Source organism: Crinia signifera, chromosome 5 (genome assembly GCF_055691185.1).
Source record: "Crinia signifera chromosome 5, ASM5569118v1, whole genome shotgun sequence".
Classification (NCBI taxonomy): Eukaryota; Metazoa; Chordata; class Amphibia; order Anura; family Myobatrachidae; genus Crinia; species Crinia signifera.
The window spans coordinates 306,160,520-306,185,009 of NC_139221.1; the positions used below are offsets into that span (position 1 = coordinate 306,160,520).

Sequence of the window (24,490 nt, forward strand, 5' to 3'; positions counted from 1 at the left end):
TTTGCAATACAATGAGATGCAACCTAGTACAAAAAGTATGTGCAGCACATACTTTTTGAGCTGTGCGATGGGATGTGCACGGGAGCGGTCATCTCATCGCCCTCAGCAATTTTATCGTGTATGAGCTCTGCGGAATATGTGTGCGGTATATAAATAAATAAATATTTCTGTTAAAGTGATACTTGCCTACACTACCGGAACGGTCAGGAGTCTCCCTCCTTTCCAGCCACCTGGAAAGGAGGGAAAGTCTCCCACATCTCCTCGGACCTCCCACCTCAGCAACCCATCAGCCGCCCACTTACAAGAACAAATGGATAGACCAATGGGGAACGATGATGTGTTTTGCACTAAATTTCATCATCGTAGTGTCCTCCCCTCCCAGTTATTCAATGCCGCTCGCCCCCCTTCCTCCCCCCACGCACTGCACATCTTCCCACTATGACCACACCCCCACGCCGGGACCAGGCTTCCCCTTCCCAGAGAAGAGGGCAGAAAGCATTACCTAGTACTTTTGCTGTGGATATTTGATAAAGTGTAGCAAGTCCTTGCTTATGACGAGTTGGAGCGGTCGGCATTTCTGCAATTTGCAAAATGTTCTAATTCCTTATGGTATTAAAAAAAAAAAAAAAAAAAACATATCCTGGGCCAGACTTCTGACAGACGGTATTGTCCAACAGGCGAGCAACCATAGCCCTTGCATAATAACGCGTTCCAACCAATCAGCAGAAGATTCATTTGCTAAGAAGAAGCTTACAGTTTGTATCCCAAATGTAAGACATTTTGTGCTTCCAAATGCAATTTGGGTTACAGAAGCCATCCATCAACCGTGTAAACTTCTATTGCCCCCTGGAAAAAAATAAATTATGATTTATATGCTTACTTTTATAACAGAGAAACCATTTTTTTTTTTTTTTTTTCAAAATATGCATCAATAGCCTTGGCAGCGTGATAAATACCTGGCAGGAAAAGGTGTTTTTGAAAAAATTTTAAGTAAATTTAGGTCAACACAAAGGAATCATACAGCAGGAAATATTTTCCAGTGTTTATACTTTCGTGCTCAGACCTGCCTGGTCTTCCTCCTTATTTACATGTGTTACGTTATAGGCAGTCCGTCGGCATTCCGTGTGGATTCATATAAATATATTTATTACAGGCTCCTAACCTACCACCAAAATAATTTACAGAGCGTTTTATTCCCTTCAGAATTTGTTTTTGTTTTTTTAAATGATCATTCAGCAAGATCCTTGGTTTGTGCTGCGTTGCATACGAGATGGTCACAATGACCCTCAAAAAAGAATTTATAGCCATGTCCGACGTCACCGGCAGTTATTCTCCAGACTTTTTGAAGGGTCTTTGAACGTGTCTCGTGACTGTAGTGAGAGGGAATACTTCCAGTTTGGGAAATGTTTTTGAGCGAGAGAGAAACACTTGTGGTATTTTTCTGTAGGGAAACTAGCAAAGATGTTCGGAAATATGGAGTGGCCGTACGTTGCACGACCGTGCAGATGGCCAGGCGACGGGTTAGATGGCAGGAGCCACTGCACAATAGTTGGATATATGGAAGTACTGTATCAGATGTATGGAAGCAGCTTTCATTCTGCTCTCCATTCTGAAGTCGGCCAACCAGTAGGTGGGTAGATTGTAAAGGTTTGAAAACCAAACCGAACAATCCAGGCTGCTTTCCAACCCCCTTCATGAAGCTTGGAGAAGCGGTATCTGTCCCCATAAAGAACATTGGGGCAGATTTATTAAGCCTGGTAAAGAGATAAAGTAGAAGGAGATAAAGCACCAGCCAATCAGTTTGAAAAATGACAGTTGAGAGTTGATTGGCTGGTGCGTTATCTCTTTTTTCTCCACTTTATCTCTTCACCGGGCTTAATACATCTGCCCCCATTATGTGCAAGGTTATAATGCTCCAGCCAATCAGCTCAAACTGTCAATTTACATATTGGAGCTGATTGGCTGGTGCAATATCCCCTTGTACATAACTTGGTCTGGTATAGGGCTAGATTCACTAAGCTTCAAAAGTGAAATAGAGAGTGATATACAGCCAGCCAATCAGCTCGTATCTGTGATGTCACAGACTGTTTGAAAAATGTCAGACAGGAGCTGATTGGCTGGTTATCACTCTCCATTTTAGCACTTTTGAAGCTTAGTGCATCTGGCCCACAGTCACTAAAGGAGAGGGTTAGGCTGTAGAGAGGGAGGGGATGAAAGGATCGGGGGGTAGGTGGAGAGGAGCAGGAATTCTTACCAACCACTTGATGGGATTCTGAGCACTGGGATGTCGCTTATGACTGCCCGCATCTCAAATGCTGGTTTTACTTCAAAGTGAGATCTATATTGCAGTGTAAAAATAAAGCGGTCAGTATTTATCATGCACAGAAACAAAATAACTCGCCAAAATCTAATTCTCTCTGCACATGTTACACTCGACTTTGTGCAGGTTAAATATTTGTGTTGACCGATTGACTCTTGGTCAAACTGATGAAACGCGTTGGGTATTGCCTGTTGCCTCCTCCTCTAAATAAGTTGAGCAGATCTTTTATCCTCTGTAATAAAAAAAAAAAAATTATTACACGTAAAAAGATTTTCTCTGCACTTCCCATTTTTTGCAACTGCTTTTTATTTACTTGTATTACGTCAAATAAATACTTTGTTATCTATATTTAACATACTGTAGTGTTTTGTGTAGGTTAGTAAGAGGTTTGCAATATTTATTGCTGACATTCTTCCCTCTTCTCTCCTGCAGGTTGTTTGATGTCTGTACTGTTTCGCGGACAGACAGAGAGACAAAGCTAACACTGGTTTTTGAACATGTTGATCAAGATTTGACAACTTACTTGGATAAAGTGCCAGACCCCGGGGTTCCCAATGAAACAATAAAGGTATACACACATACTATATATGTGACTCTACAAAAAGATGATATGTATGTTTCCCCATGCAATGCCGGTAGTCCAGATTGATTTATTTAGAATTTTTAGAAAACACCATGGGTGACATTTCATGGGATGCAATTTTTAGGCAAATTGAATTCATACGTTCGCAAATTGCAGTAAAAATCCCACTTTTTGCCACGAATTCACACATTCTGTAGTGGAGATTTTTCAATTGGCATCCAGTTGTTTACCCATTAAAAAGTATACGAATCGCAAATTTAATGGGATGTGAATTCGGGAAAATGTTACAAAAAATCTCCACATAAACAGACCAGGTTGTGATGGGCGATTTTGACAGAACCATGCACAGATCAGTGTGATCTGTGCACTCATTTAACTATTTGTACTGCTGTGGGACTACAAGTCCCAGTGGGCCCTTTAATGCCCCGCATGCAGGGACTTGTGGTTCTTGAAGTCCCTGCATGCGGTTCAGGCTTGCTGGGACTTGTAGTTCCACAACAATACACAATAGTTTCTTTTACTTTTAGACATTTATCAGCCCGGTAGCCACCGCCCAGGGTCATCAGGGACAGCCCCGGGCTTCAGCTTGGGATGGTAAATACTGAATGGGGGACCCCACTTCCCCAGGATCCCTGCTCATGCTGACCGGTCTGGGGGTGACTGCTTTGGCCGGGGGGAACTTGTATAAAAAGTCTCCTCCCGGCTGTGGCATTACCCTGTTTGCTGGTTGGGCCCGGTGCTAGTTCTTGAAATACGGGGGGGACCCCTACTAGTTTTGTACCCCGTATTTTGGAAACCAGGACCAGCCCTTGCACCTGGTTTTATAAAATCCAGGGGACTCCTACTCGGTTTTGAGCCCGGGGCTGGATATGCTCAGGAAGAGGGGCCCCATGCCGGTTATTTTTTTATTTATTTTTTTGCAAAATCTGAAAATGCGCTTATTTTGACATCCTATTAAATGTAACCCCATGGGCCAAATGTAAAAGGGTGATAAAAACAAAAAGTGAGAGATTTTGGGAGTTTTCCCATTTATTTTATAGCGGCAAACTCCCAAAAACTCTCACTTGAACTCGATCACATTTGGCGCCCTATGTTTTTGTCTTTAACACATCTGCTCAAATTGGACAAATATTTTTTTAAAGTAATATTTCAAGTAAGTGAGCTATAAACAAACATATATATTGTTTATTTCTAAAGGTTGTAAATACATTGTGGTTCCTTCAGTCCATACACACTCCCAGCGTGTATGGATAACGATGATGGAGGAAATCGCTGGGCTGAAAAACGCTCTAGGGCATACACAAGGAGCGTTTTTCGCCTGTTACAGCGATTTTCTCCAGGGTGGACGACTTTCCCTAGCAGGATGCTAAGGTAAGCCTTCCACTCCCTCGCTCATCTGCTGGTATTACCAGCAGATTAGCATCCGGCAGTGGCGGCACCAGCGGGAGGGGGGGTGTATCGCAGCAGTCTCTCTCCTCCACCAAGGTAGGAGCCACTGATAATAAATAAATTGGATACGGTCACTAGGTCTCCAGTAACTAGGTTGTCACCACTAGGGCGACACGACTGAAGGTAGACATGGGTTAGGTCAACACAAGCATTTGGTCGACAGACAAAAGGTCGACATAGGGGTTTTTCACTTTTTATGTTTGAGTCAACATGTGCCGACAGGCGGTATTTCATGCCCTACCATCCTCTAGGGCATGGTGGGAGAATAAATTAGTGTGCCAAACGTAGCGAGGCACCGTGCCAGAAGCATTGCTGGGGATAACATTATAGATGGATTTAAAATTAAGGGCCAGATGTACTAAGTTAGAAAGGTGTAAAATGGAGAGTGCTAAACCACCAGCCAATCAGCTCCTACCTGTCATGTTACAGGCTGGGTTGGAAAAATGACAGGTTGGAGCTGATTGGTTGTACATCTGTACATGGCTTAGTACATCTCGCCCTAAAGGCCCCCATACATTAGGCCGACTTGTCCTTAGGACAAGTCGGACCCAATTCTCCTGTGAGCCGCCCGGGAGCTCCCCGGGAGGCTCACACACAATTTGGCACTTGAGCCAAATTTGACATGTGATAAATCGTGAGGGTCAGGGGGCGGCGGTGCTCTTATCAGGGGGAGCAGTGGGGCGGGCAGCGGGTCCCTGAGTGCTAAGCTGGCGGCGCCGGGGAGTGCTGACCTGGCCGGGCGGTGATGATGATCATAGATATCAGCAGCGCTGCGGGAGTCGGGACGGGACGCGCAGTGGCGGGTATTAGATTTTAAAATACCTGTCAAATGACTGGCCGTTCTCTGATTGGCTGGCTGAGAGCTCAGCCAATCAGAGAACGGCTAGTCATTTGACAGGAATTTTAAAATGTAATACCCGCCACTGCGCGTCCCGTCCCGACTCCCGCAGCGCTGCTGATATCTATGATCATCACCGCCCGGCCAGGTCAGCACTCGCCGGCGCCGCCAGCTTAGCACTCAGGGACCCGCTGCCCGCCCCACTGCTCCCCCGGTGTCTGCATGCATATGCCTGTCAGGTGGGCAGGCTTATGCATACAGGGAGGTCGGACGTGATCGTATGTACTGACCGTCCGACCTCCCTGATCCGGTCCGATGCGCACGGGACCGCGCATCGGACCGGATCAGATATCACACACCTGCGATTTTGGGCCGATTTCACCCGATTATCGGCACAAAGTGCCGAAATCGGATGAAATCGTCCCAAAATCGCTTAGTGTATGGGGGCCTTAAGATACAACAAATACATGAAATGAAGGACGCTGTTCCCATTTCAGTAAACGTTTTGTGTAACTTGACATCATACTCCCACACACATTTTTAGACCTTTATTATTTTCCCCCGTGCAGGATGCAAGCTTGCTAAAACCGACGTTTAATTCACTTTATTTGCCAGGAAAAATATTCCGTGCATTAAATAAAACATTTGATTTCTTGTCTGGACCTAAATATCCTGCCACATCAAGAGGATCTCATGGGTACAAGATGGGGCTCGCATTAGAGCGTTCCGCTGGTGTTTTTACAAATCTAGATCATTTGTGAATTGTTCAGCGCCAGCCGAATGTACAATGTCGGATGTAATCACTGCGATGCCAGCAGATTTCTGATAATCCCTATTCGCTGTTTATTTAAGCATTGCCAAACTCGTGTGTAGGTTTACGGTGCGGTTAGGGCGGATATTCAGAATGTGCTGTTGTGGCGGTTTTGTATTGAAAGGGATAATGGAGGCAGCGTTTTACTCTCAAATCGATGTCCCAACATTCGCCTTTAACCCTTTGAGTGCCAAGGGACTTTGACGAAATAGGTGTGAAAATTGGCAAGCAAAACTTTTTTATTAAACTTTTTTGAGTGCCAGCGCCGCTCGCATATAGGGTGCAATATTTACCTAAACTCCAAATAATTCACTGGGCTGTATTTGTATTTATTTATATTAAAAGAACAGTCACTGTTGTCACAGCAACGTTGGCACTCAAATATTTATGTCTTATGTCCTATATACTGTGGTGGTGCTAAGGCAGATACAGTTTTGCATATGGGAGAAAATACACGATTCCGCACTCTTTATTCCGAATTCTTTACCACCATTCTGCCGACAACTCTGCATCAGCCTGTCTAGCGGGCTGGTCTGTGTGCATGGAATATGTTTGAGCATCAGCTGCAGTTTGCAGTTTTCCTGGCTTTTAGAATGTACTGGATAAGAAAACCTGATTATCTGGAAACTGCGCATGTGCAGAATGGGGTCTGGGATGACATCTCAGAAAGTAGCGCACCTCTGCCTCTCAATAAGTTCATGGCTAGGGACGTTGGGAGGAGTGTCCTCTGTTTCTCAGGTGTGGAGAGGCCAAGGACTGTGACGCAAATGTGGTTTCTTTGGCCTCACAATGCAAAGTTGCAGATGACTGCGAGTAGATGGCCACCGCCAAGATAGAAAGAAAATCTGCCACATACAAATCTGCAAATGAATTGCAAAAATATCGCTATTTGCTATCCTGTTGCACATCCATACGCAATTTATTTATCCAGTCTGTACAAGTGTAAATCTGACCCTACCGGTCATTTGTGATGGAGACAGTCTGATGGAGGCCAATGCTGACCTCACAGACCCTCTCTTATAACACCTGGGCACTTTTTGGACATCCCCTGACAATGGCCGGCGTCCAGCCCCAAATGCTGTTTTCTTGTCAATCAAGTTGCGATGATATTCATACGCTATCTCTGTTGCTATTCACCCTTGAGCATGTGCGCCAGTGCCGGTTTTCACCTATGGGCTGCAGAGCTGCAGCTCCCCCCCCCCCCCCCCCCCCAGGTAAAATCCGCCATTGTTCTCTGCCTAAGTGAAGCCAGATGCAGTCTGTGAGACCGCTCTGGCTTCACTGTGAATGGCAGTGACTTCCTATTGGAAGTCTGACCTGCCAGTCAACCAACGTAGTCCCATTGGGAGGTATTTCCTTCCTCCGGAACCCATAAAAATGGGTTCTGTGCATGTGCAGTCCAAGGACGATACTGCGCATGCAGACCCTGAATATGCCTCCAGGGGCAGCTGCAAAAGCAGCCCATAGAGGCTGGGGGCCAGTGCAAGCGCAGTACCAAAGAAGCTACTGCGCATGCGCCAGCCCCGTGGTGTGGACAATACTGATGGTTGGGAGCGGCGCAGACCGGGACCAGGAGCCTGGCAACAGCAGAAGGGTCCGCATCACGGCAGCCCCCTTCCTCCGCTGAGGTAGGAGTCACCGGTGATGTGCGCTATGATCTGTACACATGTGTAGTCTATCTCTATAATCACGCAGTGTTTCGCATATCAGCGATAAACTCTGAATCGGTCCCTTAGTCAGGAGTATAGAGGTTGTCGATGATATTGTCAGATTGAGCTGCAGACGCTATCGCTAACATGCGTACACACTGGACGATTGTAAGTATTTGTCATACCGAACGGTCAGTAACGACAAACTTGTTTAAAATGTCAACTAGTGTGTACTCAGCTTTTACACTGGATTCAGTCGCTCCTTATTCAGGATTGCCCTGTTAGCCATGTAATCCAAAACTCCCGATGGCGGCAGCACTTAATACGACACGTACAAAGTGATGAAACCTTAACTGCTCCGATATCGCAATATAATCAGGAGCGGTTTTAGCGCAAAGTAATGCTTAGGTGTACAATGCAATATCACCTTGATTATTACGGAGGGTTTCAGCTGTTCCCAGTTCTGAAACTCTTATTTCAAAGTGCCGACAGTAAAATCTGCTTCTAGTGAGCCTGTTCCCTGTGGCCAGGATCATGTGGTCGCACTAATTGTGGGCTGTAAGTTACCCTGTGCATTCATTCTGTCAGTTTCTTGTGTGACAGCTGTGCATTATTCGTCCTTCTGAGGTACAGTTACATATGGCCATCCGATCCCCTCAGAAATCATAGCACTGCCATTAGTGAGAATGGGAAAGTTCTTTTTATCTTTATTTCTAGTCTCATCAATTTACATCTCCCATTACAGCTGCCTGCTACAGGCTATGCTACATAGTGTGTGGGGTTCTTCAGGGTTTGGTTGAGTTTTATCCTGATCTACAGTAAGTGGGAGATGACACTTAAAACATTAGATGAAATGGCCAGGAAAAATGCAGTTTAGTAGTAGCACCTGTTCTTTTGGTTGTGAAGATGACCGTAATATGGGTACTAAATGCAGAGGGGCTTTGTGGCATTTGGGGGAGATAAACTGGAGAAATATGCAGATCCTTTTTACACCAAAGCAATAACCTGGGTTGTTGCAATCAGCCAGGGTCACTGCATGGTAAACGGGGTAAAAAAAGACCAAACCTGGGTAGTGTTGCCTGGCAATTCAACCCAGTTACCTGTATACCACTTTTACACCAAAAATGCCAGGTCGCACCCAGGTTTTTGGACTCTGCTCCAACCCAGATGCGATCCGGCAGGTGTCCCCTTTTACACCGTCGTAATGCCGGGCTGGTGATGCTGGTGAAGGCAGGCCCTAATGCCAGCGCTTGGGGATGACATCATCTCCATGCACCGGGAACTCCACCAGTCAGGACCCCCGTGATGACAACTGACACGCTGGGGGCTAAGCCCAGCAACATGGAAAGCTTCTGGGCTGCACCCAGACTCCGTTCATGAGGTGAATGGATCCCGCACACAGGCATCCAATCACCTCCTACCTGGCTCCGCCGCTGTCTGCATAGTAGAGCAGACAGCAGCATAGGCTGTACGCGGCCCCTGTCCAACCTATGCACGGACTGCAGGATGCTGCAGTCCGTAGGTATGGGCTCCCCAGTTGGTGGAAACAGGTTCTGACCTGGGTTACCCGTTTACACAGCTCCTGACTCCGGGTATGCCCCTTGTCCGACCCTGAGCATTTGCAGAGTTGGATCCTAGGGTAAGAGAACCCGGGATATTTTCTTTTACTAGATTTACACCAATTTCCGACCCTGAGTGGCGCGGCAATAACCCGGGTTGGGGCTATGTTGTAAAAGGGGTATAAATGCTCCAGATTGAACAGAGGTGAAACCCGGGTTCAGGGGCAGTGTAAACTGGTAGTCCGGGTTATATGACCCAGGACTCGTTTACACCAATGGGGGGCCCATACCTTCAGACCGCAGCACCCTGCAGTCAGTAAGGAGGTTAGGCAGGGGGCGCATATAATAGGCTGATGTCACAAGGCCCTGCCCCCATGTCTGTGGATTGGGGCAAAATTACGCAAAATTACGCTATTCACGTTTTTTCGGCCATGCCCTTTCCTCCCCAGTCCTCCCTAGTATTTTATATTTTCAGCTGGGAAGGGGGGGTTCTGGGGGATTGCGGGAGACTTCCCCACCGTCCTTGGGGGCTGGGATTTTCGGGCACCTCCCAACCATTGTTAAAGGGTAGCACAGTTCAAATTCAAATAGGGGACTCACTCGAACTGCCATTCAAACTGACTCACTGGGAGTGGGCTGGGCTCCCATATTTTATATTTAAGTTTGATCTGTACTGCAGCCCTACATCATGCTTGTGTCAACCTTTTGACCCTGTCAAACGTAGCCATGTTGACCTTAATAGTGTCGACCTAATGACCGCATACCGATAAATACCTCTTGAAGATTATACATTCCATCATACTATGAATTATTCTGTTTAGCTGCGTTGGTGTTGCGTTTTAGGCACCTATGTATAACTTATGAACTTACAGAAAACAAAGACAATGCTATCACCGATTATCGCAGCAACAGAAAATCTTTATGGGCAAGTCTACCAAGAACAGGTTCACACGGGATCCGTAGAGATCCCCAATCTCCCCAGCGGTGCTGGTAGTGGTGAGAATCCCCTCTGCATGCACAGTTGCAGGTTCCAAAATAATAAAAAAAAAAAAAAACATTTTAAGAAAAATAGGTTTTTGTTAGTAATAAAACGTTTTTCTGCGGAGCGTGGTTTGAAGGATAGACAGTATATAGTCGATGGGTAATCGAAAGGTTATTAGAGTCAATATGTTGACTGAAAAGGTTCACACATGGTTTTTAATATGTTTTTTTTGGCTATTTTAACCCTCATTGATACCCTCCCCGAGTGCCTGACCCTCCAGCAAGTGCCCAATGCAAACCTTCCTCTTCTGCAACCTAACCCTTCAGTAAGTGCCTAACCCTAACCGTCCTCTTCTGCAACCTAACCCTCCAGCAAGTGCCTTACCCTAACCTTCCTCTGCTGCAACCTAACCCTCCAGCATGTGCCTTACCCTAACCTTCCTCTGCTGCAACCTAACCCTCCAGCAAGTGCCTTACCCTAACCTTCCTCTGCTGCAACCTAACCCTCCAGCATGTGCCTTACCCTAACCTTCCTCTTCTGCAACCTAACCCTCCAGCATGTGCCTTACCCTAACCTTCCTCTTCTGCAACCTAACCCTCCAGCAAGTGCCTAACCCTAACCTTCCTCTGCTGCAACCTAACCCTCCAGCAAGTGCCTAACCCTAACCTTCCTCTGCTGCAACCTAACCCTCCAGCATGTGCCTTACCCTAACCTTCCTCTTCTGCAACCTAACCCTCCAGCAAGTGCCTAACCCTAACCTTCCTCTTCTGCAACCTAACCCTCCAGCAATTGCCTAACCCCAACCTTCCTCTTCTGCAACCTAACCCTCCAGCAAGTACCTAACCTTCCTCTGCTGCAACCTAACCCTCCAGCATGTGCCTTACCCTAACCTTCCTCTTTTGCAACCTAACCCTCCAGCAAGTGCCTAACCCTAACCTTCCTCTTCTGCAACCTAACCCTCCAGCAAGTGCCTAACCCTAACCGTCCTCTTCTGCAACCTAACATTCCAGCAAGTGCCTAACCCTAACCTTCTTATGCTGCAACCTAACCCTCCAGCAAGTACCTAACCTTTCTCTGCTGCAAACTAACCCTCCAGCAAGTGCCTAATCCTAACCTTCCTCTGCTGCAACCTAACCCTCCTGCAAGTACCTAACCCTAACCTTCCTCTGCTGCAACCTAACCCTCCTGCAAGTACCTAACCCTAACCTTCCTCTGCTGCAACCTAGCCCTCCAGCAAGTGCCTAACCCTAACCTTCCTCTGCTGCAACCTAACCCTCCAGCAAGTGCCTTACCCTAACCTTCCTCTGCTGCAACCTAACCCTCCAGCAAGTGCCTTACCCTAACCTTCCTCTGCTGCAAACTAACCCTCCAGCAAGTGCCTTACCCTAACCTTCCTCTTCTGCAACCTAACCCTCCTTCAAGTACCTAACCCTAACCTTCCTCTGCTGCAACCTAACCCTCCAGCAAGTGCCTTACCCTAACCTTCCTCTTCTGCAACCTAACCCTCCTGCAAGTACCTAACCCTAACCTTCCTCTGCTGCAACCTAACCCTCCAGCAAGTGCCTTACCCTAACCTTCCTCTGCTGCAACCTAACCCTCCAGCAAGTGCCTTACCCTAACCTTCCTCTGCTGCAACCTAACCCTCCAGCATGTGCCTTACCCTAACCTTCCTCTTCTGCAACCTAACCCTCCAGCAAGTGCCTAACCCTAACCTTCCTCTTCTGCAACCTAACCCTCCAGCAAGTGCCTAATGCTAACCTTCCTCTTCTGCAACCTAACCCTCCAGCAAATGCCTAACCCTAACCGTCCTCTTCTGCAACCTAACCCTCCAGTAAGTACCTAACCTTCCTCTGCTGCAACCTAACCCTCCAGCAAGTGCCTAACCCTAACCTTCCTCTGCTGCAACCTAACCCTCCAGCAAGTGCCTTACCCTAACCTTCCTCTGCTGAAACCTAACCCTCCAGCAAGTGCCTTACCCTAACCTTCCTCTGCTGCAACCTAACCCTCCAGCAAGTGCCTTACCCTAACCTTCCTCTGCTGCAACCTAACCCTCCAGCAAGTGCCTAACCCTAACCTTCCTCTGCTGCAACCTAACCCTCCAGCAAGTGCCTTACCCTAACCTTCCTCTGCTGCAACCTAACCCTCCAGCAAGTGCCTTACCCTAACCTTCCTCTGCTGCAACCTAACCCTCCAGCAAGTGCCTTACCCTAACCTTCCTCTGCTGCAACCTAACCCTCCAGCAAGTGCCTTACCCTAACCTTCCTCTGCTGCAACCTAACCCTCCAGCAAGTGCCTTACCCTAACCTTCCTCTGCTGCAACCTAACCCTCCAGCAAGTGCCTTACCCTAACCTTCCTCTGCTGCAACCTAACCTTCCAGCAAGTGCCTAACCTTCTTCTGCTGCAACCTAACCCTCCAGCAAGTGCCTTACCCTAACCTTCCTCTGCTGCAACCTAACCCTCCAGCAAGTGCCTTACCCTAACCTTCCTCTTCTGCAACCTAACCCTCCAGCATGTGCCTTACCCTAACCTTCCTCTTCTGCAACCTAACCCTCCAGCAAGTGCCTAACCCTAACCTTCCTCTTCTGCAACCTAACCCTCCAGCAATTGCCTAACCCCAACCTTCCTCTTCTGCAACCTAACCCTCCAGCAAGTACCTAACCTTCCTCTGCTGCAACCTAACCCTCCAGCATGTGCCTTACCCTAACCTTCCTCTTTTGCAACCTAACCCTCCAGCAAGTGCCTAACCCTAACCTTCATCTGCTGCAACCTAACCCTCCAGCATGTGCCTTACCCTAACCTTCCTCTTCTGCAACCTAACCCTCCAGCAAGTGCCTAACCCTAACCGTCCTCTTCTGCAACCCAACATTCCAGCAAGTGCCTTACCCTAACCTTCTAATGCTGCAACCTAACCCTCCAGCAAGTACCTAACCTTTCTCTGCTGCAAACTAACCCTCCAGCAAGTGCCTAATCCTAACCTTCCTCTGCTGCAACCTAACCCTCCTGCAAGTACCTAACCCTAACCTTCCTCTGCTGCAACCTAACCCTCCTGCAAGTACCTAACCCTAACCTTCCTCTGCTGCAACCTAACCCTCCAGCAAGTGCCTAACCCTAACCTTCCTCTGCTGCAACCTAACCCTCCAGCAAGTGCCTTACCCTAACCTTCCTCTGCTGCAACCTAACCCTCCAGCAAGTGCCTTACCCTAACCTTCCTCTGCTGCAAACTAACCCTCCAGCAAGTGCCTTACCCTAACCTTCCTCTTCTGCAACCTAACCCTCCTTCAAGTACCTAACCCTAACCTTCCTCTGCTGCAACCTAACCCTCCAGCAAGTGCCTTACCCTAACCTTCCTCTTCTGCAACCTAACCCTCCTGCAAGTACCTAACCCTAACCTTCCTCTGCTGCAACCTAACCCTCCAGCAAGTGCCTTACCCTAACCTTCCTCTGCTGCAACCTAACCCTCCAGCAAGTGCCTTACCCTAACCTTCCTCTGCTGCAACCTAACCCTCCAGCATGTGCCTTACCCTAACCTTCCTCTTCTGCAACCTAACCCTCCAGCAAGTGCCTAACCCTAACCTTCCTCTTCTGCAACCTAACCCTCCAGCAAGTGCCTAATGCTAACCTTCCTCTTCTGCAACCTAACCCTCCAGCAAATGCCTAACCCTAACCGTCCTCTTCTGCAACCTAACCCTCCAGTAAGTACCTAACCTTCCTCTGCTGCAACCTAACCCTCCAGCAAGTGCTTAACCCTAACCTTCCTCTGCTGCAACCTAACCCTCCAGCAAGTGCCTTACCCTAACCTTCCTCTGCCGAAACCTAACCCTCCAGCAAGTGCCTTACCCTAACCTTCCTCTGCTGCAACCTAACCCTCCAGCAAGTGCCTTACCCTAACCTTCCTCTGCTGCAACCTAACCCTCCAGCAAGTGCCTAACCCTAACCTTCCTCTGCTGCAACCTAACCCTCCAGCAAGTGCCTTACCCTAACCTTCCTCTGCTGCAACCTAACCCTCCAGCAAGTGCCTTACCCTAACCTTCCTCTGCTGCAACCTAACCCTCCAGCAAGTGCCTTACCCTAACCTTCCTCTGCTGCAACCTAACCCTCCAGCAAGTGCCTTACCCTAACCTTCCTCTTCTGCAACCTAACCCTCCAGCAAGTGCCTTACCCTAACCTTCCTCTGCTGCAACCTAACCCTCCAGCAAGTGCCTTACCCTAACCTTCCTCTGCTGCAACCTAACCTTCCAGCAAGTGCCTAACCTTCTTCTGCTGCAACCTAACCCTCCAGCAAGTGCCTTACCCTAACCTTCCTCTGCTGCAACCTAACCCTCCAGCAAGTGCCTTACCCTAACCTTCCTCTGCTGCAACCTAACCCTCCAGCAAGTGCCTTACCCTAACCTTCCTCTTCTGCAACCTAACCCTCCAGCATGTGCCTTACCCTAACCTTCCTCTGCTGCAACCTAACCCTCCAGCATGTGCCTTACCCTAACCTTCCTCTTCTGCAACCTAACCTTCCAGCAAGTGCCTAACCCTAACCTTCCTCTTCTGCAACCTAACCCTCCAGCAAGTGCCTAATGCTAACCTTCCTCTGCTGCAACCTAACCCTCCAGCAAATGCCTAACCCTAACCGTCCTCTTCTGCAACCTAACCCTCCAGTAAGTACCTAACCTTCCTCTGCTGCAACCTAACCCTCCTGCAAGTGCCTAACCCTAACCTTCCTCTGCTGAAACCTAACCCTCCAGCAAGTGCCTTACCCTAACCTTCCTCTGCTGCAACCTAACCCTCCAGCAAGTGCCTTACCCTAACCTTCCTCTGCTGCAACCTAACCCTCCAGCAAGTGCCTAACCCTAACCTTCCTCTGCTGCAACCTAACCCTCCAGCAAGTGCCTTACCCTAACCTTCCTCTGCTGCAACCTAACCCTCCAGCAAGTGCCTTACCCTAACCTTCCTCTGCTGCAACCTAACCCTCCAGCAAGTGCCTTACCCTAACCTTCCTCTGCTGCAACCTAACCCTCCAGCAAGTGCCTTACCCTAACCTTCCTCTGCTGCAACCTAACCCTCCAGCAAGTGCCTTACCCTAACCTTCCTCTGCTGCAACCTAACCCTCCAGCAAGTGCCTTACCCTAACCTTCCTCTGCTGCAACCTAACCCTCCAGCAAGTGCCTAACCTTCTGCTGCAACCTAACCCTCCAGCAAGTGCCTTACCCTAACCTTCCTCTTCTGCAACCTAACCCTCCAGCAAGTGCCTTGCCCTAACCTTCCTCTTCTGCAACCTAACCCTCCAGCAAGTGCCTTACCCTAACCTTCCTCTGCTGCAACCTAACCCTCCAGCAAGTGCCTTACCCTAACCTTCCTCTGCTGCAACCTAACCCTCCAGCAAGTGCCTTACCCTAACCTTCCTCTGCTGCGACTTTGTCGACCTAATATACCACACCTTTTAGACCCCACAGCACTGTGTATATAATACATCTACATGTGTATAAAAGGCTAACTACTCCTCACCTCTATAAAGTGAAGTATAAGGTGAAGTACCGACACTGACCACTAGAGGCCACTGGACGGACCAAATTACTCCTTTTGTGTGCTAAAAGATGTCAACGGAAAGTGAAAGCAATTTTTGCATGGACGCTTATCTGTTTCAAACTTGCTGGATCTAGAGAGCGGGAGCAGTGAAGACAGATTGGAGGTAGGAGCAGATAGGGACTGGGATGGGGTGGAGAGTTTGTGGGTCTAAAAACTGTCACAGTTGAAAGTGAAAGTAAAAACTGGCACAGCTCAAAGTGAAAATACACTTCAGAAGCCGTCATTTTAAGGAGCTTTTAACTAGTAGCTATATAAATCCCTCTGCATTTTCCTGCTGAATCCTGCCTGGGGAACACTGGTGTGAATAAATATTTGGGAATAGCTGAGCAGCGCCTTCGGTCGGTTCAGCTAATCTCTTTCATTTTTTCCAGATAAGATCATTAGTATTCTTATCTGCTGCGCGGCTTGGTCATGTTTCCTGATAGCATGACAGCCTCCATTACAAGTTTTTAATGTCAGATTTCCGGCATTGGGACTCCAGCCAAATTTGGGTATTGAAGTATCACTCGCTGCCCTCAGATTACCCCGGTAAACAATGTTGGCATTGTATATTGATATGGTAAAGTTTTCATTCTGTCTTCCGGCAATCACTGTAAAGTATCCACATAAAATCTAAGATTATGGGGGAAAGCAGACATATTATATGGGGGCTTTACATTCTTATTTCTATTAAAGGCGCAATTATTTGTGAGTCCTATTAGGTGCCAGGCTGGAGGTCTGAGTCTGCTTTTAATTTGTGGTGATAAGTACGCTATTGTTTTCTCCGTGTAAAGGTAGCCTTGCACTCTGCAGTTATTGGCTGGATACGCTAGTTCTCTTCCGATCCGCCCGATGATTGGACAGTGTGTGGCCGAGCGTCCATTATTTATCAGGCGGGAATGCGGGTATTTCAGCAATGCCGACAGATGTGGTCATTTATACTCCTATTTGACAGGTCGACTTTTATTTTATATTTCCCCAGTGTGTATTGACAGCAATGATGGGAAAATCGTTGGCCTGAAAATCGCTCAGTGCACACACTGATTGTTTTTGTATTTTTCAGCAACGGGGGATGCTGACCATACACACTGGGCGGCTTTTGAGTTGAAAGCGGCTCAAAGGACAACACTGAGCTGTTTCCAGCTCAAAATCGCCCAGTGAGTATGGGCCTTTATTGTTTGAATGTTTTATTTTTTTGCTAAAAAAGTCTTATTCACATTGCTATGTGAATATGATACACAAGCAGATTCTGCTGATTAAAATGATATGTGGCATGCCCAGGGGCGAATTTAGGGGTCAGGCCCGCCCCTAGGCACAACATTTTTGTGCCGCCCCCATTTTAATGTAATCATATGTATATACATTGTTATTTATATATTCCATTAACATTTTACTGTAGCCCACCTTAATATTTTTTTAAGCACTCTGGACTGCTCACGGTACGGAGGACCCGGAGGGAGGGAGGCACTTATTAGTACAGTGATTAGCACAGTGTCTCCGTCAGTCTCTCTCCGGCTCACACACTGTGACTAACAACTGAGCGCAGGGGGGATCTGCGCGCCACTCAGCTCAGCTGTTGGATACACAGCAGCCAATAGACTGTGTGTGTGTGTAGAGTAGCCAATGGGCAGGAGCCGGCAGCAGTGAGCCTGAGCCATTTCTGGAAGCGCAGAGGGACCGTCAGACCCAGCCACTAAGCGGTGATGTAATGTGCATGGCAGAGTGGGTGGGCAGTGACGAGCGGCGCTGCCGCCGACATATGATAATTCATGTCTGCGGCGGCGTCACTCGCCGCTGCCCTCCTGCTGTGCCATGCTGCTATTTAACTGAATGTCAGCCTGCCTGCCGCCCTTAATTGGTGCCGCCCTGAGGCCGGTGCCTCACGGGCCTAGGCACAAATCCATCCCTGGGCATGCCTATATTCTTTGTGCAACCACTGCTGTATCTGTATACAAAGTTCTACGTTGGTGTTTTCTAGAAAAACAGCCACTGACACTGTAGAGTAACACTTCATATGCAGATACAGCCATGGTCACACACAGAATATAGGCATGCTGCATATTATTTTAATCAGCAAAAGCTCCATGTGTGTCCTATTTGCACCGATAACATGTATTTTAATGGAAAAAAGTCATACGAAAAGACATGTATACTTACCTGAACTACTTCAGCGTGACACTTACACGCAAGTACTGCAGCTCAGGTTTGAGATTGACCTCCCTGGATCTGAAAGCCGCACATACACAGAATAATATAAAAATATGAATCATTAAAGTGACGGGACATTGGGAGTATCTATTAAATGTGGCACTTTTGTGTGTGTGTGTGTGTGTGTGTGTGTGAATATATATATTATAGCCACTAGCGTACCTTACTGCAAAGGTGTCCCAAATATAGATATGAGGCTTTAGAATTTTTTTAGATTTTAAATTGATTCAAATCGACGTTGTGTTTCAGGGACTAAAACAAGCGTTTCCTGACAATTAAAAATCAATATAGAAAAATGTATTTTAGCACCAGAACCACAACATCAATTTAATTGAATGGGACCAATTTCAGATCAATTAAAGAAAGTATACTGTGTTCGTGTGTAATAAATATATATATATTATACACACATGCATACCGATCATTTAGTAATTATACCCACTGTGTCAACAAGTAACGTATTGATGTGGTCATAATATCTCTGCCTATTAAGCCCATTTTAGACCAGCGACCCGGCATTTAACCAGCATTTTAAGTGCCGGGTATTTTGCCGGTGCAGTCACAGGATTTCTAGAGAGGGGTTTCTAAATGCAGTACACAAATTACCATTCTGTGGAACATTCGTGAAAGTGCGGGAGTCTAGAGGAACGCTAGAAGAACCCAGTAATGACCCTGGACAGTAATGTACACACTGATATTTTTATATACTGAATACTGTATGGAATACAGTATCAATATTTAACACTTTGTATGTCTATACTATATTATAGGCTGTATCAAACTTTAAATAATATAAATAAGGGTACTTATGTATTAGCAGGGCGCCCAATTAGCATACGTACGGCACCGTAGGGAAATCACATTTTTTTGCATGAGATGCGAATTTCCTATGTAATTTATTCACTGCTCTCTGTCCTTGGGCGGTGCGATGCCATTTAATGTACTATACACTTGTATGACATAAAATGGCATTTAGGCACCCCCCCACTATCCACGCCACCCCGAAGCGTGGCGAGCGGCGGAACGCGTCCTCCCGACCTTTTCATACCCCCACTCTCCACGTCGGCGTGGAGTTGATTTTATATAGTGTGGCGAGTGCGGCGAGCCACCGAGCCCGAAGCGAGTTCCGCCCCTCGTGGGGGGGGGGGGGGTTGCCTAAATCCCATTGTATGTCATACAAGTGTATACTAAATGAAATGGCATCGCACCCTATAAGATCGCATGCGATTTTATGTGCGGTGCGATCGTATGCGATGCGATTTTCTTACGCAGAATCACCCACTAAGCTATTTACTTAGTGGGCGCCCTGCCCTGCAAATACATAAGTACCCAATTAAGTTGTCAGGAAGAGGATAAACATACCATAATGAATAAATACACAAACATAATAAAAACAGTACTGCACTTTCTAAGTAAACATTCTCCCACCTCATGATAAGGCTCCTGTCCCTTCTCCCTGGTAGCTGCTCTCCCCTCCGGGTCACAAATTTCGGGTTGTTGACCCAGATAAAAAGCAGGGTCGGCGACCCGGGTTGACACTTTTACACGGAACAAACTACAGGGTAGAACTGCTTCACCTGGTCATTTCATGTTCAGTGTAAAAGGGGTATATCATTGGTCATAAATATTTAGAATTTGTCATGGACCACAAACCCAGGGCACCCCTGCAAGTCCCCGAAGGTACCCCAGGGTGCCACTTCACACAGTTTGGGAACCACTGCACTATGGGGTTCGTTTACTAAGTTCTATTAAAGATTGAATGTTGCTATGGCAACCAGAGTCTATCTATTATCTTCTAGAACGTGCTAAATAATCTGTATTCCTGCATGATACAATTGAGTCCTGATCGGATGTTCTCTTGTTTGAAACATTTTTTGACCAATGTAATTGCTCCACGTTTGGCTCGGGTGACATTAAAATCACGAAACATTGAAAATATAATACAGGTGACCCCGACTGCTTCCAGGAGCACAATAGCTCCACCGTGTAAAGAAAACCAAATGATAGCTTTGAAACCATCGGCGCCTGGTGAGCAAGAACACGCTAGTGTAATTAAAGTTTTATAACTAGGTTCCGAATTTCTGATCCCGAAAGCATTTCCTGTCCTAGTGGCCATAGGCCTGGTCTAGTGTCCAGGAAGATAAACATAAATTCATTCTTCCAGTCTTGCCGGCCATTGCTGATCCAAACAACTATCTTGGCAGGTGGTTATTACTTGAGATGTGCATGTTCGGATTACCTGGATCTCAAAACAGGATCTTATTGGCTGTCCGGCTGTCACATGTTTTGGAGCAAAAACGTGTGACAGCCGATAGCCAATAAGATCCCGTTTTGAGATACGGGTAAATCGGGACCTGCACATCTATAGAATTACCTTGCAAACTCTCCATCCAAAGAACCCTACAGGGCTAAAACTGCTAGTGTGTGTTCTCGCCCTAGTTTTGGCGCTTCAGATGACGGAGAACAACTTCTTAGCCAGCCTTTAACTGGAAGTTCAGTCAGAATCTTTACAGTCGCCTAGGGAAATGATGTTTATGACGCAACGGCCTCTAGTCAGAGACTGTATCTAACCACGCTTTCCGTATGGCCTTGTGTATTTATAAAGCCTGCTTTGTGACATAAGGGGTCTGCGCTCTCTACAAACGGGTTAAAACAACTTTGCTTAGAAGCACTTGCTAAACTTTTCCCTCTGTGAGTGCGAGGCATTGTTTTATCTCTGTAATCAGCGAGCAGCTGGCTTGTCAGTGAATAGCGCTGTGGGCCCCTGGCCATGTTTTATGTGAGGTCTTGGCTAGGTGGCCAAGCAGGCAGCCCGCATCCAGTGTCAAAGCTTTTCAAGGCTATTGGCACAGCGGTGTCCCCATTAATTTCTGCTTGTCACATGCTGTCATGCAAGTTCCACCAGAGAGGAAATGACCGTTAAAGGGCCTGCGCTGTTCCAGGAATTATCTCTGAGGTTAAACAAGTGGAGACAATTAGTTGCTATCCAGGGACAGCTGCAGGAAAGGAGAAGCCCCTTGCAGCGAGCCCCACGCTAACGTACCTTTCCTGCCTGCCCGCAGCTTCAGTTATCAACAGCTGCCACATTGCTGCCCCTCAGAGTACCCACTCGGTGAATGATGCCCCGTTTCCTCCTGCTGCCGTTCGCTCATGGAAGCCCCCCTGCTGTGTCTAGGTGACTTGCAGAACATAGGGCATATAGGGGCAGATGTATTAAGCCTTAACAAGAGATAAATGCAAGGGTGATAGAGCGATAAACGTCCAGCCAATCACATCCTAACTGACTCTTTTCAAACACATCCTGTAACATGGCCGTTTGTGTTGTGATTGGCTGGACGTTTATCTCTCTATCACCCTTGCATTTATCTCTTGTTAAGACTTAATACATCGGCCCCATTGGGAGAGAATTATCAAGACTTGGAGAGAGATAATGAAGAGACATAACCGAATTCAGCTCCTGATATTTTTCAAACACCACCTGTAACATGACAGTTAGGAGCATGTTGACTGGCGCTGTATTTCTCTCCAAGCATTACTAAGGGCGGGATGTATTAAAATACATCGCCGCCCTCCGCTACTAACATATGCGGCTGGCATCACGATGCGGTGACGGAGGCCCCCCGCGATACCTGAAATGTGGTGTGCGGGGGGTCTCCGTCACCTCTCTGCCCCCTCCTGCATCCCTCATGCCGGGGACAGCTAAGCAAGCTGTCCCCGGCGCCTCGCCTCCTCCTCCCCCCAGCAGCCGGAAGGACGTCCAGCTGCGTCACTAGGGGGAGGAAGGTGTTACCTTCCGGGTCCAGGAGGACCTGGACCAGGTAAGAGAGGGAGGGGGAGAGGGGGGTCGGCGGGTTTTACGGCGGAGGCGTCGGGCGGCGAAAAGAAGCCCATAGGCTTCTATAGGGTATCGCCACCCAAAGGTGGCGATACCCTACACTGCGGTGACGTGGCGGCCGGGTAATAGTACATAGGAAAATGCGGTAAAACGGGGGTTTTACCGCATTTTCCCTTTAGTACATCTCGCCCTAAATCCCCCTCTTCATTTTCTGTCCATTCTTTCATTTATAGACAGGGTTACATGGCAGAGGCACATTTTGGGTAAAAATACCTCCAGGCATTATTCACAGTGCTCGTAAGTTCTTGAGATAACAGCAGTCACATCGAATGTATGTTAGTGTTCATTCCAGCACCCGCCATCTTTGAAAACCCATGCAGTTCCTGTACCCTGCCTGGGGTGTCGCTGTCCGCTGTGGTGTTTCGAGCACAGGTCTGGTTTGCATATCAGTGCTGATATACAGACTACACTCTGCTAGACGCACTACAGCAGACAGTGATACCCCAGGCAGGGAAGAGGAACTGCATGGGTTTTCAAAGATGGCGGGTGCTAGAATGAAGACAATATATTAATGTATTTTAAAATCTAGGATAGAAAAAACATAGGGGGAAATGTCTCAAGCCTTGGAGAAAAAACAAAATTTTAAGTTGTCCAATCCAGTAAGCTTTCTGTCATTTATCCAGCGTGGTCTAGGAAATGACCGAAGCTGGTTAATTTTGGGCAACTCTATCTCTCTCTAAGTTTTACCATCTTCCCTCCTGTATGAAATAGAAACGTGCCTAATTCTGAGTTCGGTGCAGATCCGATGGTGGCCGCATTCTGAATATGAATAAGTGGCAAACGGAATGCTAATTCCAGTATGCGCATGACTCCGTTTTTTTCTGCAGAGAGTGCATACACCATCATTGGCACTAGCGCATGCAGGTTACGGTCTGAATTCGGCATCCATAATGCATATACACATGACTCAGAATGGTAACTATGGTAACACCCCGACAGCACAGCCCAGCAAACACATATGATGGATCTATAGGGGGCTCTTGGTGCTGACCAGTTACCACACAGATGCTGTAACCCCATGTACCAGCCTGCAGAGGAATAGCTGGGACTTGTAGCACTGAATCATACATAAGTTGCCCCCAAGTGGCTGTTTCCTGAGCACAGCCATTGGTTAGTATTAAGCAGTTTCTGCAAAAGTTATGATTTATTTATTTACAGTTTCTTATATAGCGCAGCCTATTCCGTTGCGCTTTACAATTGGAAACAGTGATTAAACAAACTGGGTAGATACAAACCGGTTATCGCAATGTAAATGTAAAATAAATGTATTTGTTAAAGTTTGATAACTTCTTATTAAGTCAGTTGGGAAGGATAATTCCATGCACAGTACATCCTACATAAACCCTGGTCCAAATACCTGAAGTCATTGAAAACTTAAAGACTGATTTTTGATTATTTTTCTCTATTTCAAATCAATTAAAATCAATAAAAAACCCAGTGTAGGGTTTCAAGTGCTGAAACGTGCATTTATTAGTAAATTAAAAAAATACACGCAAGTTGCCATTATGGGAACGTGTTGCTTATAGTTGTCTTTTGTCACATGCGTATTGACCAGCAAAATTCTGTTAATTAAAAGTATCATTTTGTTGAATGCCATTATTTTCAAATATCATCTGTCGTGAGCATAACGAATAGGCAGCCATTTTGTGAGCTGAACCTATATCCATAGGAAAGCAACTAGGAATCAGTGACACTATTACATGCGACTGAATTGACAGCAATATCATAAGATATTGGTTCAGACCACAAAATGGCTGCTCTGTGTGCTGTCAATATGGGCAATTACTGTACAAAGGTAGAAAATCGTAATTGCCTCACAACCTTTATTGTCATTCCAAGGGGCTTAACGGGTCATCCCTTGGCTGAAGAGGTCATTTGGGGATATGACCCGAGTGTCACATGACAGAAAAAACCACGTCCAATCTCTTGGTTGCATACCCTCCAACATGACCCATTCCATTAGGTACAAAATGCTCTGTTCCTGGACTTTCCTGCCAGTGGCAGTTACAGAGGTTGGACTCCAGCACAGACCAAAATTCAAAGAGGGGGGTCACATCAACTGTCAGTGAGTCCAGGACAGTGATGTTTGGTGTGGCTCCCCTTTTTGAATATTGGACTGTGCTGCAGCCCAACCTCTGCAACTGCCACTGGCAGGGAAGTCCAGAAACAGAGCATTTTGTACCTAATGGAAAGGGCCATGTTGGAGGGTATGGGGTTGCACTGAGATAAATGTTTCCGAACGCTTTAGGTTTTTAATGAACCAAAAATAAAATATCAGCAATATTTGGTCATTTCCTTCTGTTGTGTGTTTATAGGATATGATGCACCAGCTTCTGCAAGGGTTGGACTTTCTTCATTCACACCGAGTGGTACATCGAGACCTCAAGCCACAGAACATTCTGGTCACCAGCAATGGACAAATAAAGTTGGCAGATTTTGGCCTTGCAAGGATCTACAGTTTTCAGATGGCACTTACATCCGTGGTATGTTCTATGCTTTATCTTTTCTGGTGTATAAATTATAACACATAGGGGGGAGATGTAACAAACCTTTAAAAAAAATAAGTGGTCCATAGTAGAAATCTACTTATTCTGTGCTAGATAAATGATAGCTAGGAGCTAATTGGTTGCTATGGGCAATTT

The 24,490-nt window shown here is 46.8% G+C and overlaps 1 protein-coding gene across 1 annotated transcript in view; it reads left to right on the forward strand.

Moving 5' to 3' along the window:
• CDK6 (cyclin dependent kinase 6) overlaps positions 1-24,490 on the forward strand; it is a 140,886-nt gene that overhangs the window by 36,481 nt on the left and 79,915 nt on the right. The window contains exons 3-4 of the mRNA XM_083189453.1: positions 2,753-2,888; positions 24,164-24,331. Of these exons, the coding sequence (XP_083045579.1) occupies positions 2,753-2,888; positions 24,164-24,331 (304 nt within the window). The remainder of the gene's footprint in view (positions 1-2,752; positions 2,889-24,163; positions 24,332-24,490) is intronic.